At 43.8% G+C, this 17,624-nt stretch overlaps 1 protein-coding gene across 8 annotated transcripts in view; it reads right to left on the bottom strand.

Moving 5' to 3' along the window:
- Positions 1–1,783: 1,783 nt before the first annotated feature.
- The window catches only part of MBD5 (methyl-CpG binding domain protein 5), a 123,926-nt gene continuing 108,085 nt past the window's right edge, over positions 1,784–17,624 (bottom strand). For 6 of the 8 annotated variants that reach the window (XM_069861654.1, XM_069861658.1, XM_069861657.1 and 3 more), the window contains 4 exons: positions 14,827–16,035; positions 9,327–9,439; positions 7,687–7,762; positions 1,784–5,364 (listed from right to left, as the gene is read on the bottom strand). In XM_069861654.1, the coding sequence (XP_069717755.1) occupies positions 5,293–5,364; positions 7,687–7,762; positions 9,327–9,439; positions 14,827–16,035 (1,470 nt within the window). In that variant the 3' untranslated portion in view covers positions 1,784–5,292. The remainder of the gene's footprint in view (positions 5,365–7,686; positions 7,763–9,326; positions 9,440–14,826; positions 16,036–17,624) is intronic. The other 2 variants (XM_069861660.1, XM_069861662.1) reach the window with 1 other exon arrangement.

The following is a 17,624-nucleotide window of genomic DNA, read 5'->3' as shown; positions in this document are numbered from 1 at the left end:
AAACCTGTGCCCTTTACTGCTTCCCTCCAAAGATCTCCCAGGGTTAACTTCCTCCTGAGCCCTGCAGACAGCCCCTGCTTTGCACCTTTTAAAAACTTAACTAATGAACATTTTTCACATTTTAATTCATTTAATCTTTTTCATCAGCGGAGAAGCTCGCTCCCCTCACCTGGAGACGGAGCCCTGTTCTGCATCGTACCCTGAAGCCTTCACTTGAGGAACCAGTATCCACGAACTCCAAGCACAGGTATCCAGTAAGTCTTTCAGTGTTATTTTTTGGGGAGTTTTGTTACTTGTTCATGTTTTTTTTTTTTTTTTAAATTTAAAAGTCTCTCTTCTATTTTGCAGAGTTTATATTGCTTTTAGTTCAACTTCCACTTAAAATATCACATATATGATCAGGCTTTAAGGAGGCAAAAAGAAGTTCTTGCAGAGGATGCCAAGGCAGCCTTGGGACTGTGGGAGGGGAGCATCACACCCTTGTTTAATAACTGGAGTAGTGGAAGACATGAGTGATGCTCCTTCCTGCCCTGTCACTCACCTTGGATGTTCCCAACAATCGCAAGAGCCCTCACCTGGAGTCCTGGATTCAGTTCCGGAGTCCTCAGCACAGGGAGGACACGGAGCTGTGGGAGCGAGTCCAGAGGAGGCCACAGAGATGATTGTGGAGCAGCTCTGCTGCGAGGCCAGGCTGAGAGAGTTGGGGTTGTTCAGCCTGGAGGAGAGAAGGCTCCAGGGAGACCTTAGAGCAGCTTCCAGTGCTTAAATGGGCTCCAGGAAAGCTGGGGAGGGGCTCTTAATCAGGGAATGCAGGGATAGATGAGGGGAATGATTTTCAGCTGAAAGAGGGGAGATGGAGATGAGATCTCAGGGAGAAACGTTTTGCTGTGAGGGTGGGAGGCCCTGGCCCAGGTTGCCCAGAGAAATTGTGGATGCTCCATCGCTTACAACCCAAACCACTCCATGATACTGTGATGAACACATCGATGCAGACTCGCTCTTTAGTCCGCCTCGTGTCCTCAAGACTGCAAGCGCATGATACTCAGGCTCCCAGAGCTTGGGGGTCCCCAGAAAGCCCCAAGGCTCCTGTCCTGGGGCCAGACCAGTTTTTGGGTTTGGTAGGATTTTTACTTTTTGCAAGTCTTGAAGTGTTTTTCTAGAGCTGATTTGACACCCATTTGATCTGTGCTTGTGGCGAATTCTGAACTAAATGATCTATTTCTGTGTTTGGGGTTTTGTTCACCAGTAACGTGCTTGAACCACTGGGTCGGAGGTTTTTTTTTTCTGGAGGGGAATCCTGAGATGTGGACATCCGCTCGCTCTGTTGGCCCTGGTGGATCAAACAGCTGAGAGAAGGAACGGAGCTGATCTGTTTGGACTTGGCTGAGAAGGTCCTGGGTTGCGTGAGCAAAAGCTCCACCAGCCCTCGGCTTCCTCCACTTACCCGTCACAGCCGATGACGTTCCCTTCCTGGAACAGCAGGTGAGGTGAGGCCGGGCAATCGGATCTGAACTGCGAATTCTCTTGGCTCTTACACATTTAAATCAACCTCAACGTCGTCGGGTGCTATTTAATTGTGATTTGACGGTGGTGCCCGCGGCCCCGTTGAAGACCGGGCGTCCTGCGGTGGCACCTTTCCAGCGCAGAGGAAGACAGTCCCTGCCCCCAAGAGAACATCACAGGAACTTTGTTTTCTGGTGATTTAATCGTAATATTGACAGCTTTATCAAAAATTACAAAACTGATATTAAAAAAATCTCTAATTCTTAGTAAGACTAGAATGGGGTTTTTTTAATGTCTTTAAAAATAGAAAAGCACTTTTTCTGCTACTGCTCTTCTGGAATTCTCACATTACAACCCTACATAGCAAAATACAAACCGTAGCTAAGAAAGGCAGCAGTCCTACGGGAATTCAGTCCACCGCGAGCCCTCTAACACCTCTACACCAGCAAACCCAGCGACTCCAAAGGCTTTCACATCGCTTAGAAACCTTCTGCAAAGCCCATTTAGGAAATACCTTTAAACGCTGAGTTCTTTTTAACCCCTCAAACCTTAGGCTGTGAGGATAACAGACCTGGGACATCAGAGGTGGGTTGGTTTTTTTTTTTTGTTTTAACCCATGTGGAAATTATTTTTGCAACCGTTTTCTGTCAGAAGCGAAAACAGGAAGAAAATACATTGAAATAAATGAAAATCGTTTTTGTTTGGTTTTGTTGTTTTTTTTTTTTTATGGTGTTCACAAAATGCACCATAATAGAAAGAGGAATATTTCCTTTAATTTGAACGTCATCCGAATGACTCAACCGCATCGTCACCCACTTTGCAAAAAAAGAGAGCATAATAAATAAATAAATAAATAGACAAGAATACGCAACGCTTTGACATCCTCAAAAGAATCGCGACGTTCCCTAATCTACCGAGACACCGATCCGACGGCGCTGGGCTCGCTTTGCTTGGCCGGTTCGGTTGATTGCGCCACAGTAACGACAACTAAAGCGTTGTTCCGCTTTCCACAATGGAGTATTCTCTTTCTTTCTTTTTTTCTTTTTCACCTTTTAAATATAGGAATTCTCTCTTAAATTAGAAAGTAGGCAAAAAGTCTTTTTTTAAATTTTCTTTTTTTTTTTTTTAAGTCTTCTATTAGAAAAAATAGAGATTTATTAAACAAAAAATAATAAAGGTAGAAAGAAGGGTTGGGCCTCCATCAAAAAAGTATATTATGCTTTAATTCAAAGAGAAAGAAATGGCTCTATGGGCAAAATTCAAGTACGAGCGACCAGTTTTTTAATCATAAAGTAGGTGCAACATTTCTTAAAATGTTACAACACCGCATGACCTGTAATGCTCACAATATTTACATTGAACTGCTTACACGAAACCATAAAAACTCTAAAAGAGGAAAAAAAAAAAAAAAGTCGGTATGGACTGAAACAAACTACTCCTAGCACCCACATCAACGCCGTCACCAACCACGGAAATCAAGTGCACAAAGAGAACTTTACGTGGCCCTAATGCTGGGAAGTAAACATCGGTGAGGAAGCACAAACCTAACCCGCCCGGGCGCCGAGGGAAGGGGCAGCGAGACAAACTCGGCTCGAGGACAGAAAGCAAAGGGAGAAAAGGAACGGGATGGAGACAGGCGCTCGCCCGCGGAGTGGGGCGGACAAAGGGCAGGGGAGCGTGGAGAGCGGACAAGAGCGACTCCTCCAACATCGACTCGGAAGAGAAAAATGTGAGCCGAAGCACCCCCTCCCCAATCAAACTACGAAAGACTAGAATGAAACTGATCACTTGGCGCGAGCTGGCGTGGAGGATGGTGGCTACACACAAGACAAATGAACCTACCCCGCAGGAGGAAGCGGCTCCGGGTAGCGACCGCGATCCCTTGGGTGTGGGGGAAGGAGGAGCGGGAGCCGTTCTGCGGGACACGAGGGAGGCCGGGGCGAGCCCCGAGGTCGTGCTGCCTGCTCTGGCACGTGAGAGCCGAGACTCCCATCGTCCTCGGGGCCGGCCGGTCTCCATCGCGTCCTTCAGAGAGAGGAGTCGGGGACGTGGAAAGGCAGACGGGACAAGGAGCCACGACTCGTGGTCCCGGCGCTGAGTGCCAAGAGAGCGGCGACACCGCTGGCTTCCTGGGATGCTGATCACTGCCAGTCCTTAGCGAGAGAGCGAGGCTCGGGAATTAGGGGGAAAAAAAGGAAATCTGAGGTAAGTGGTGGTCCCAGATGAAGGGGTGGGAGATGCGGACTCCACCCCGGCACCGGGAATGGTGAACTGCGGGTTATTTCGGGAAGCCTCGAAGACAGAGGATGTCAGTGCTTCCGTCACCATCACCACCATCCGTGTGAAAAAGGAAAGATGAAATCAAATGGAAAGAATGTTGTGCTACACTTCTGTTCGTTAATTTTATAATGGCTCATAGCTTTAGACTTTTAAATCTGTAGTGTATTAATTTTTTTCTACATATGTTTCACATTTCTCACTTAATATAACATAAATAATTTGGTTAATAGATTTAACCTGCACATTTCAGCCACATTAATATATATAAGAATCTGTTAATGGTATAAATAATTCTTTTTAAATAAAATAAATCTGATATGTTACATAATACTGATAAAAAATCACTGTCGCTAATAGTTTTGTTAAGCCACCCTTAATTTTGTGTTTGAATACTGCGAGATGGATACTGGAATTGCTCTTAGGAACGCTGCGGAGCACGCCCTTCCATTCTACCGCAAAGCCAAACCGGCATCGATACCGATCACATCATTAAAGCAAGGCCTCTGCCCCCTGGAAAGGAAACACGGTGGTTAATGACGTTAAGATAATTTAAGCTAACGAATCTAAGGGCTCGGAGGGGCCGACGTTACGGGGGATACAAACTGTTGAGTTCATCAGGTGGCTATGGAACTTCTCCTACAGAAACAGGTGACTAAGATAGCCCATCTACTTTTTTCTTCTTTTTAATAAAACCTACGGCATTCTACTTTAAAAGTTAAGGAAATTAAAAATGCAACCCATGGCTGCAGCCTTTTTTTGACTTAATTAATGAGAGCCGTGATCCCACATCCCGCTAGGAATCTGCAAGGTCGCACGCTCTCCTACAGAGCCCTGCGACGGAGAACAGCGCTTCCAGGCAAGGTTCATTCCAGACAGACAGCATCGATGAACACTCAAGTGGCGTGAAGTGGATGTCATAATTAAGGAATTACATAATCATGCCTTCTCTCTGCTGTTAAATACAAAAACAGCATCTTTTACATTATCATATAAAAGCATTTAGGCTGTATTTTTATTTATCACTTTACACTGGTAGTCTCTTGTATGTGTACTCAATAGAAACCAAAGAATTTTGTACACTATTTTTTGTACAATAAAAGATAAAGTGTGCATTAGGTACGCTTGTACATGACAATATTGTACAATATTTACATTTCTGATATCACCATGAAATTCTGTATTATCTATGTACACAATGAAAATTTCTCAGAAACATTTGGACTATTTCTTATAATCACAATTTTAGTATTATAGAAAAAAAACAGATTTCAGTAATCATCTGACATTGTTACTGCAACCTCTCGTGATTTCTGATTCGCTTCTCCAGCGACCGCTACCCCTCCTAATCATCAAAAATATTGTACCACTACTCGGCGTAGCACCCTGCGATGGAATCGATCCGTCTTCATATAAATATTGATATAACCACGTCTATATCAATACCTACACACAGACTTATGTGCACGTTCACTGTGATAAGTACTGGACCAGTAACAAAGACATTCAATGTTATCTAGAGATCTTCCTCCTCTTGAGCTTTGGAGGCTTCACTTGTCTGTCTCCCTGGGGGATTTGGTGGACCTAGAAAGAAGCACACGCACAAGTTAGCGAAGAATATGGGTCAAAGAGTCCAGCCAGAAATAAACGAGGTACAGGATCCACCGAGGTGCCGTTACAGAATGGTTCTTATGATCACATGGCTACGTGGAAGCCCAAATGAAAAGGAACTCAAAGAACAGCACTGGGGAAAAAAAGGTTGATGCCATAGTGGTTGGGACATCTGAGGCCAGCACCTCGAATCCTGGGTTCAGTTTTGGGCCCCTCACTCCAAGAAGAACATTAAGGAGCTGGAGCTTGTCCAGAGAAGGGAACGGAGCTGAGGAAGGAGCTGGAGAACAGGGGCTACGAGAGGCGGCTGAGACCTGGGGCTGTTTATCCTGGAGGAGGCTGAGGGGAGACCTCATCGCTGTCTACAAATGATGGCAAATTCCTGGAGACACACCCGGATACATCCCTGTGACAGAAGCAATCCCGTAGGAAGCCTAGTGAGGAAATACTGCTGGCAGAGACAAAGCAGCACAGCCCAACACAGGCCTGCAGGAGCACTGTGTTTAGTAAACTCTGTCTTCAGCTGATTATTAAAAGGAAACATTCCATTTCCAGCTCAACGCTGGTGTAATTTGAGCGTGAAACAGTTTTCCAGCACTGAGCGCTCAGTGAAAACCACGGACAGACACGGAGGCTGGCGCCTAGCATGGAATACCACCACCATCTGTCGGTGGGAGCGAGCTGCTGTGCGGGGAGAGGAGCCCGGAGCTTCCGAACAGCCGCCAGGCACCAGCCAGGAATCCTTCAGCAACGAGCTACAGGATTTCCTCGGGACTATCCCGAATGCGTCAGACTGCTCACATTTATTACGCATTTACCGGCTCTTCCCAATCACATGTGAAGCTCAGGATCTTGTTTGCACATGCTTTTCATTTTATATTATTATATTCTTCATATAATTGATGCCTGAGCAGCTGAGAAAAATGCAAGTCACTAAAACCAGAACAGCTGATGCCTTATGATTGTTTCTAGGAATCATCATCTTTACGGAAATAAAGCCCGAGCAGATAATTGCAATATAAATCAAGACTACGTGGTGGCAGGCAGGCTGGTACCTCAGCTTCCCCGCGTTACGGAACCCCAGCAGCAAATCCAATTCAGCGGGTTCCCCCGGGCCAGTTTAAACGGCAGTTAAAATGCAGCGAGCAGACGGGTTTTAGCGTTACTGGCGTTAGAAATGGAACAAGCAGAATGGGCCACTCCGCATGTACGAGCGGAGGCAGAACCGCCTCAGAGACGTGTGTGACAAATGCAGATCCCGTGTTTATCTGTAACAGACCCACACTCTGATCCTGCTTTCCTTTTCCTTCCAAAGACAAGAGGAAGGCGCACATCATTTTAGATCAAATTCAATCTCATTTTGTAGTTTAAACAAAATATTTGGTTCTGTCATTACTTAGGGCAGCCACTGAATGCTACGGAATAACCGATTTAGTGGTTCTTGGCGGCTCCAGTTCGGTATTAGATGTCCTTTTAAATATTCCAGAAGCTCCCCTGAAGTTTTACTGCTGCTTCTAAATCCGCACCTGTACAAGGATCTCCAGCACTGAGCACAGGACATGAGGGAGAAGACTTTTTATCTGTATTCAAATGCTTTGTAATTAATAATTTGAATAATTGCCACTGATAAGATACGGGAGGCTACGTGTGCTGTGATTCTGCATTTCTAAGTGTGCCTCAATGAAACTACAGCCCTGCTTTAGATATGAAGATGAGGGCATCATATAAACCACAATTTATGTTAGAGAGATCCTGGGCGTACACAGTAACAGTGTCACTTTAGAAAGAACATCCTTAGACTGGATATCTGGAATACTCTCATTTTTTTTACCTTACCTCACCTCATCTTTCATTTCACATAAGGAGAACTTTCACCCAAAGAGTTTTACACTCAGAAGAACGATGCTGCTAAATGCGGTTTGATACCTCACTGCTCAAGTGGAAAAGAAATGAGCCTGAGCTGGTGTCACTAGACAGGGAAAACCCGTGAATATGAGCAGGGCCAGGACTGATCCAAACATGATCAGGCTGCACGTGTAAAAGTATGTCCAGGAACCTCTCTTTGTAGAAAATCCTCCTAAAATAGTAGAATTCTACAACTCTTCCCATTTTTCAGGCTGAGTGGACATACGCAAACAGTTTTTAATACATGACAAATACTGAAAATTCCAGTCTTTAAGAAAATAGAAACAAAACTTGTGTTTGAAAGCAGCTCAAACCAACGCTCCCAGTCTTCAACTGGCACACGCGCAAAAACACAGACGAAGATTATTGCTAATGTGAAAAGAAACTTACGTTCCCAGACATTTTGTCTAGTTCACTCATGGCCTCGTGTATAGCAGCTTCTAAATGGTTATTTAGCTTTCCGCTCCTAGGAAGAGAACAATTAATGCCATCAGTAATTCTCAGTAACAGGAAAAAACTTCTAAACAATTAATAATCACCGTTGTGACTCACTCGACATGTTCTATCAAATTCAGAGCCTCGCAGGCCGGCAGAGAACGTACAGCATGATCAGACACCTACAATATTCTGCAAACTAAAGGCTTGTGCTGTAATTAGAGATGGAAAATGGAAGCACGTGGAGGAGTTGTAGGGTTAGTGATGAGAGCCTTAAGGCAGGCCACATCCATGAATGAGCAAGAGGACTGTGGGGCTCAATACACACGCTGCTGTGAAATCAAGAGCGTGATCCACAAAGCTTTCCTCTTACCCAAAGCTCAAAGTTCAACATCCCTTCTAACGTTAAACAGCCAGAGGAAAATGAGTTGTATTAATCGCAGAATCATAGAATGGTTTGAGTTGGAAGGGAACCTTAAAGATTGCCTAATTCCAACCCCCCTGTCATGGGCAGGGACACCTCCCACCTGACCAGGCCGCTCAAGGCCCATCCAATCCTCTAAAACGTTGCTAGTTTTAGCCTGGAACCACAGCACATCGAGGGCCACAGTAAAGGGAGGGTGAAGACTTCCTTCTGTCCTTCCATGCTCTCACCACACCTCCTTAAACCCCAGGAAGATATTTTGTGGATGATCTTGGAGAGAACAGCCCCCAACATCGCCTCATTGGCATAAAACATATTTCTGTTACATGCCGCATGACATATAAATAGAAGAAAAGCTTACGCCTTAAAAGGAGTGGAAGGGAAATAATTATTTAATTCCCGTAAGCCCGTGTTTATTGTGTCACAGGCAAGCATCACGAGCTGGCTTTGGATTCTCCCTGATCCCAAGCAACGTAATTTCAATGAGACAGTAAATAAGAAAGAGCATCCTAACACAAACCCGGTTTCTACTTCTCTACCCTTTTACAGGTGCCCAGATTTCTTTTTTTCCTCCTAAAACCAACCATTTTCCTCTTTTTGTCTCTGCTGACGCTCCATGTCCTGCCTGCTTCCCCCCGTCTCTGTCCTTGTAGCTTTGTAAACAGAAGCTAAAGGCAAGGTAAAACCCAACAACTCACACGTGTCCGACACAAAGCTCCACACGGAGCCCTTGTCAGGTTAAATACAGCCACACTTCAGGAATTGTGAATCTCAGCAATGGGAAATAAATGAGATTTATCTGAATAAGCGTGTGCTCTGCCAGCAGCAGCAGCTGCCGGAGGGAGAGGGGAGAGGTAAGAAGGGCAGATCTTGTTAAAAAGTGTATTTGGTCAAAATAGTTGTGATGTAATAACTTTTTACTTGCTGTAAATTAGAAATCCTCCACATGAAAGCTCAAGCAAGTAGGCTGACATTTTACAAAGGCTACTGTAAATATCAGAAGAGGCAATAAAAATGCAGATATCAAAGATCTCAGATGATTATCATAACGAAAAAGAGGCATTCAGAAAATTAACTCTTGAGTTCTGCTGAGCTCCCCCAAACGGGATTCTTAGGAAGCAAGGGGATTGATTTACTGCATTTTAGGAGTAAATAAATGAGCTTTACTTACTTTCTGTTCCTTTTCCGGGCTCGGTTGTATGCTTCTAGACCTTCTGTTAGTGTCTTCAACTTCTCCGGCTCCACCTGAGTGAAGGTATGAACACCAAACCACATTACCCAGACCTGCAATTATCAAACACTGCTTTTACTTTACTGCTAGACATGCATTAATACGGAGCCTAATTTCACTGCAGCCGTAAGACACCAACCTTCCCAGCAAAGATAAGTTCCCGGCTGGCTACTCAAATCCCCTACACAGACACGCAGGTACGAGAACTTCTCTAGATGTCCACACCACTAGCAACAGAAATACAAACCCCAAACCCACAGCACTTAAAAAACCAAAAGTAAGCATGGAGATAGCATCATTAAAGCCTTTTTTTGTCTTTATAGTATTAATATGAATGCTTGTTCAAGTCTCATATCCTGTACTCATATTTTACAGCTGTATTTTACACCTTTGAGAGCATTAGAATTCCGAGTTGCCAAGCACACACAACTGGATTTTTACAGAAGCAACTGTCACAAAAGCGTTTCACATCACCTCCAGTTTCAGGTTTTCACGTTCCCCAAATACTAGTCCGTGTAATGCTGCACGTGACTCTGATTTGGCTGTCATTTCTCCTTATAAAAGCAAAACCAGGTATTTAAACACATCAATTTCAAGAAGTGAATGGATAAACCCCTTTTTCTTTGCCAGCACTGCTACATTTTGCTTGACTTACTGTTCAATCTTTGCATAACTTAACAAGAACCCTGTACAGCATTTGTTTCATTAAAAAGTACAGCTTGTATTCTGACACAAGGAAAATGAATTCTATACATACAAATTTATTAAGCACGCCTGTATACAATCAAAAAAATAACTTGAAATGCAAATTCCCTCTAAAACTTGGCCTTGTAATTACTAAAGAGTTCATTCTCACAATGAAACTGAATTTTAGACGCCACAATGTGAAATTAATGAGCGAGTTGTCAAAACGTTTAGAAATGAGGCCCAAAATATTATCTGTTCAGACCAAATTTCACAGGTCTTGGACTTAAACGTCTGACAATGAAAGGGGGAACGCTGCTGTTTCAGGAACTCAGAGGACAAGAGTCATTATTGGTGAAACCTGCCCACGGGGTTCCATCATAGCACTTCTCCCTTAAAACTGGGCTTATCCTCATTGTATGACTGCAAACACTCCAATAAACCCTCTCGGAATCAGCCTTGGGAAAAACACAAATGCACACAGCAGAAATAGCCTCGATCAGAAATACCCTCCCCACAACCGCCTAAAAGGAGGTTGCAGAGAGGTGGGTGCTAGTCTCTTCTCCCAAGTGGGAGGTGGTAGGACCAGAGGAATTGGCCTCAGGCTGTGTCAGGGGAGGTTCAGATTGGACATCAGGAAAAATATCTTCACAGCGAGAGTTCTCAGGCCCTGGAACCACCGCCCAGAGAGGTGGTGGAGTCCCCATCCCTCCAGGGGTTTAAAAGATGGGCAGATGAGGTGCTTGGGGATGTGATTTAGTAGTGGAGAGGGACGGTTGGACTGGATCATCTCTGAGGTCTTTTCCAACCTAATGATTCTATGACTTAAAATGTGCGGAGCTTTTGTAAGGATAAACAGGAGAACGAAACACGCATGACACTCGCAGAAGGAGCAAATCGGCTTCGCAAGCTCTTGAGGTGCCTCCTATATTAAATCATCACGAATGGAGGTGACTTCACTTTGGCTGCCCTACTCTGTAGCTCCAGCCTCCACCTGACAGAATGCTTAAAACCAGCTAAACGAGAAACGTATAGTTTTTGAACTGAACAGAATTAAAGGGCAATGAATCATAGAATGCCCCAAGTTGGAAGGGACCCACATGGATCATCAAGTCCAACACCCAGGCATCCTGATCCTTTCCTTCGGGAACTTCCCTTCGTGTCAGAGTTGCCGTGAAGGCGAATCGTACGTTATCCAAACCCGTGCTCGGCGTGCACACGCGGAACAAACTGCAAGGGTTGGTACAAGTTGAGCGGTAGATATTTCTATGAAGAGCTAATTCCACGTTTGGGTAACGAGGGACTTAAAGTAAGTAACAAACAAATTGATTAATTTCTTCCTTATCGATACCTTGTGATGCTAGAAGAGTAAAAACACTGGCAGCACTTTTGGAAGAAGCAAATTGCTAAAATAACACGGCGATGGAGGTGACTATAACAGATCCTCTTGAATTAGTAACGCCACGCACCTTCATTCACAATAAGCCATTACAATGCTAAATAATACATACAAATGGGATTTTGAGGGTAAATCCCACCTATTATACCTGCAGAGCTACGGAAGCTCAGTTTAAGAAGCTACTTTAACTGCTGGGAAGTCCTCCTGAGAACAGGCTGCCCAGGGCAGCAGAGGAGTCCCCAGCCCTTGAGGGGTTCAAAAACCACGTATACGCGGCGCTTCGGGACATGGGTTAGTGGGTTGCTGGTTTTGTTAGATGGTTGGACTGGATGATCTTAAAGGTCTTTTCCAACCTTAACAATTCTACAATTCTATGAATAATCACTAGGAAACACACTGACAACAGGCAACGAACCCTTTGATTTTCACATTGTTGCTCTCAAAGCCTTGTTCTTATTTAGGTGATTTGATTTGGGTAATAATCCAATTAGATACTTAATGAACTATATCTCCTCTGGTTTAGGATGCGCGTGGCTTTAGGCTCGCTCCTCTCCTACTCGGAAATTCCAGTTGCTGCTGCTGCTCTCCCCTTGGGTTCCTCCTTCATTTTCCAGCAGCCAAACAGCCAGAGTTTATGAGGAAACAGAGGGACAATATTCCTCCCTCCTTCTGTTAGGGAAACACCATCCTAGGCGCTCTTCAAACAGAAGCATTGTTGCATTTCATACCCAAAGTCTTTTCAATGGCAACAAAAATCAAATTGTGTTTGACGTGAAGAACAGAGAATATACAAAGCACCGTGAAATCCCAACAGCACAGCGACACTAAGGTTACAGCACAGGAGCTCAACATTTCATTACACAAACACTTCAAAAGAAAGCTCTGCAGAAAATACAGTTTTCAGAAGCGCTGGCGACTCCCACCACGAGCTGGAAACTTTTGGGACATTTTGAAGGACAGAATTTCTAAAGACCATTTGATTTTCAAGGTTATTTCTTTCTTTCAAGGTTTTTTTTTGGTTTGGTGTGGTTGGCTTTGGTTATTTTTCTTGTCTTCAGGCCAGGAGTTGTACAACACCTTCCAACGTGGCTCAAATGCTCTTCTTGTTGGAGAGAATGAGACATACTTCAAAAAAAATTACAATTATTACTATTAAACTAAATCCAAGCCTTCCGATGCGAGACGTGCTCCATGGTGTGGAACTCCCCGATGAAGAACTCGACACAGTCTCTCTCGCTGCCTCTGCGAGTGCCGCACCAGCACTGCCCCAGCAGCACTGGCTGCATTTCCAGTTTGCTTCCAGTATACATCAAAATCTGGATATAATCTTATGCAACGCTTGTATAACGTACATGAGACACAAAATGAAAGAAGGTAGGTTCGCACACAAGCAGCTGTGAATTCTGGTAGCCACAAACTGTCGAGTAAACGTATCAAATTGCTATGGAATGTGATTGAAAAAATATCATTTTACAGAAGTTATGAAAAAACACGCCCTTAAAATGTATTGAACCTGCCACGTAGAGATGGATGCACAACCTTGGGACGTCAAGCCATAGTTGGATCATGTCTGCAGGGTAATTACTGTATTTATAATTCATGTGGGACAGTGATATTGCGCACCTCATTTTTGCTGTTTTGTTTAATCTTTACAGTTCGTGGTCTTTCTCACTTGCCTGTACTTTCTAAACTGACTCCTAACCTGTAACTACCTGGAAGGAGCCTGGTGAGGGGGCGTTGGTCTCTTCTCCCAAGTGATAAAGTGATGGGATGAGAGGAAACGGCCTCAAGTTGCACCAGGGGAGGGTTAGATTGGATAGCAGGAAAAATTTCTTTACCGAAAAAATAGTCAAACCCAACAAAACTAAGCAGAGGCTGCCCAGGGCCATGGTGGAGTCCCCGTCACGGGACTTTGGACATGGTTTGGTGGGCACAGTGGGGCTGGGCTGATGGCTGGACTCAATATCTTAGAGGACTTTTCCAACCTCAGTGATTCTAGGATTCTATGACTTTATAACTCAGGGATCCAATGAGCTCTAATGCATTCAAATATTTTCTTTGAAACTTTTCTGGCTAAGGACATCAACAGAAAAGCCACCTGTGAAGAGACACGGAAGTTCTCATGAACTAGGGTCGAAACCATTCTGGGCAAGCATGGCCCAAGTCATTTACAGCACCAATTCATCAAAGACCTGCTGGATTGTCTGGGGGAATTACATTTGCACATCAGTCTTGGCTAACTCTGTGATGATGACCTGCAGGAAGACAGCAGTGGGAACCCACGGATACCCCAGTTCCAGCTTGAGAAGCTCCTGAGCTGTGCACTGGTGGGATTCAGAGGCTGTTGGTGAGGAAGCTCCACTCAACATGTTCTTGTGCTCTGTCTCCTCTAGATATCTAGATGTAATTTTGGGGAAAGGAATACTTTGGTCCTACCCACTAACACCGTTCTTACGTTCTACGCTGCCGTGCAAGGTACCGGGCAGGTATATGGGGAAAAACCCCGTCATTTTTTAGTGGCTTGATTTCTTTGTATCAGAGGTAAAACATTATTTCATTTCATCTTTCCCTTCTGCTTATGCATTTTTCAAACGGCACTTAAAAATATTTATATATGGAAGATGTGAAATACTTTATAAGAACTACAAAAATACATTTACACAAGTAGTGGAGACCAGAACCTGTAATATTTATCATAATAAAATAACCAATAACTCCTCAACAACTGTATTTTCTCTATACTCCCCAACAAGCACATGATTTGTTGACCAAAACCAATAGATTTTAGTAAGAAAGAGCAAATTTCAATGCTTTCCTCTCTTATAGAAGATGGTCAAAACCTCCTTTCAAGGTAAAAATGCACAAGCATTTCCTCTTGAAGAGTGTAGGTATCAGTCAGCAAGCTTTTACGTATTACAGACTCCTCAATCTCACCAGATCGGTTTTCCTTTTTGCAGTTTTCAACGCTTCCAGATACCTCCAATGTTTTCAGATACCTCCATAGCAGTTTCTTTGGACACAGCCAGAATTTCAACTAAATACACAATGTAAATTAAAAAATTGTTTGGTAACAACATTTTCTGTGCAGCAAGTCGGTTTTGCACCATTTAGTCAGAAAAGCATAAACAGGCCAAAATATTATCTGTTTTACGGCACTGATAGAAGTTTCTTACTAGGTAGCTATGGGAAGAATGGAATTCTGCAAGCTATGGTTATGAAAAAAAGCAATTTGTGCTACTAAAATAAGAGACAAAGAACAAAATAAACCCTGGACTGAGACAGTTTTGATAAGCACCGGCATAGGCACATGTACCCGTGTACCGAGATAGAGAGACGCGCATAGATATATAAATATACCTTCCCCTCCTCAGCGTTTTGTTGACATGAATTGTGAACCTCTTCTTCTCGTACTAGTTTCCCAGGCCATGAAGTCAGTCCTTTGATTTGGCCCCAGACCAAGTCGCCAACGTTAAACGTCCTCGGCCTGTAATGGATCAGCTCGTTTGAAGAAGGGGAATCTGGGTTCCTTAGGTCATCTTCACTACTGATGCTTTTAGCATCGGAAGGGCTAGGCACACACCCGTTAATGCTTTTGGCATTAAAATCTCCATTGTAATGGATATAGTCTTTAACTAACGAACTTTCCAAGCTATTTGAGGAACTCGGGGATTGCTCTTCCAGAATCAGGTCTTGTTTAGAAGTGTTCAGCAACTCCCCAAACCCTCTGTTCTGCTGAGGCCTATTCCCGTTTATGTGTGCACAGCGTTCCACAGTGTTCTCCAGTCTTTCCTTAAAACTCATCATAGTTCTTTTGTAATTGTTATACCTGAAATTCTCCTCCAACATTTTATCGCTTTGACAGTTTCGCTGTGATAACAGTATCTGATGCTGCTCGCCTGGTAACAGTGGCAGTGTGGAGATGTTATTGGGCCTTTCGTGACAAGGACTACTATGAATATGGGTAGAGTGGTCTAGAAACTCCTCACATTTCCACCTATTTAGCTCGCTGACCGGACTTTGCTCCCCTTCCCACTGTTTTTTGGGCGTGTTACAACTCGAAGATTTGTAATATTCATACCCATCCCCTTCGCTTGAACTTTTACCGTGCTCCGAATTCTTCAGTATCCGCGTTCCTCTAGTGTTCCTTACCCTACCTTCGTGATCCGCAACGGCAATGTTTCTTCCATGGATGACTGCGCTGACAGCACTAGAGAGATTCAACGGGTCTCCGATTGAGGCTGTGAAGGCACTCATGGCACTCAAAGCTGGAATGGGACTCATCTGCGTTGTACTGCTAACGGCAGTGGTGATGACCACTTGCATCCCTTTGCTCGCAGCATCGACGACTGCTTTGTAGATGGCGTCCACCGACGTATCACCCTGAGCAGCGACGTTGAGGTTGTCCTTCGCCTGTTGTCCAAGAGATGGTTCAGTTCTTTGCTGCAAATCACAAGATGTTTCTTGGAAAGGAGGAAGCAGAGTGTTGGAGCTCTCGGGAACGGGCGCCATTCCCATTTGAGTGATCATTCTTTTGTTCAGGACAGCAGCGTCTTCCTGCATTCTCACCTGGAAAACAGAGAGAAAAAGATGGAAATTGCTGTTCTGCTCCAAGTTTCACTTCAACAGACAAACTCTGTTTCATTTCAATAAAAAATCAGGATGGTGGCCAGGGTGAGATAGAAAACAACCCCCCCAGAATTTAGAAGGAAATGAAAACACTGGCTCTTGGACTTTGCCTCACAGATCGAAATAGATGCTTTGCATAAAATGACACAACCTACCAGGCCCTGCTGAGGCTACACTAACGACTCTTTTAGAGTCTCGGGGATTACCTCTTCCCACTGAAGTTCAGCATCCTCCTTTTTTCTCTTGAGTCCTAAACAACTGTACCAAGGCTGGTATTTTCGTTCTCATCTACTCATTCCTTTCCTCCTATGAACTCTTCTGGGCTACTTGTACACTTCTCATTCAGCCTCTGGAACATAGGCCATCGCGGTCTTTTTGGAATTGGCCAACATTCCTATTTTCCCCGTCTTGGCTATGTGCTCCCCTCTTTTCCCTTCCTTGTAACCCATCTCTGAGCCCCTTTGCGCTGCAGCGACAAGGTCAGGTGCTGCCACAGCAAAGTGCAACCTTCAGCTTAAAGTAATCATGCTTTTTGGATTCCTTGTCACATACGTAGACAGTGAACACAACGTCAAGAATAGTGTTATAATTATTGAAAAAATGTTAAAAAAAAGAGAAAAAATACTTCCAAAAGCTCCTTTAAATACTTCCTATGGGTGTTTATAGAACAGAGAATCTGAAATAAAAAAACTACTGAGACAAAGCTACCAAAACTGATTCAAAGCCAGAAGTAACAGGTGACAGACAGTGAGAGGTCTGTGATTTTGTAACAGCAGTGAAACATCTACGCGTCTTCTTCTAAAAGGGTAAAAGCACTTTCTGGCACCACCTGCAAGCTTCTGTCTTCATGTCTCGAGTTCTGCAGCCACCACATTGGTACTGAATAACAATAAATATGTATTGTAACTCGGGATTTATTCCCTTATCAGGTCCCTTTGCTTCCTGTCAGTATCTTAGTTCGGTAACTGAACTTGCATTACAAAGAATTATCAGTGCTTAGCAGGGAGGTACCATTTCTGCCCAGCTCGTCACTGTAAATTCATTCTAACGCCAGTTCTCTTCAGTCTCTACAATCAGTTTCTAATTACTGTAAAGTGCTATCAATATTTATTCCTCCCCACTGAATCGTTAGAGTGGTCTAAGTGGGAATTTACTACCTTTACCGCAGAATGGAAGAAAGTTTTGCTAACAATGCAGAGTAATTTTCAGGATATACATGGCATTTTTTTTTTCCCAACACATGCAGCAAAGCTCTTTCCAGACTATATTAAATTTCTAAGGAATAAGATATAAAATTTCAGCAAAAACCGTTACTGATGGGATGGTTTAGTGTTTGATGGGAATGGTCGGACTCGATGATCCGGTGGGTCTCTTCCAGCCCGGTGATTCTATGATTTGCAAAACCCAAAAACCTACTGAAAGCGGCAAGCGATAGCAGGTACCACATTGTCTTAATCACTCAGAAAACTTCAAACTATGGAGCCGATAGTTTTACTCACTGAGAGTTGCACATTTGTTTGAATAACGAC

This window comes from Phaenicophaeus curvirostris, chromosome 7 (genome assembly GCF_032191515.1).
Source record: "Phaenicophaeus curvirostris isolate KB17595 chromosome 7, BPBGC_Pcur_1.0, whole genome shotgun sequence".
Taxonomy (NCBI): Eukaryota; Metazoa; Chordata; class Aves; order Cuculiformes; family Cuculidae; genus Phaenicophaeus; species Phaenicophaeus curvirostris.
The sequence above is the reverse complement of the archived record's forward strand: the minus strand, read 5'-3'. Positions and strand labels throughout refer to the sequence as shown.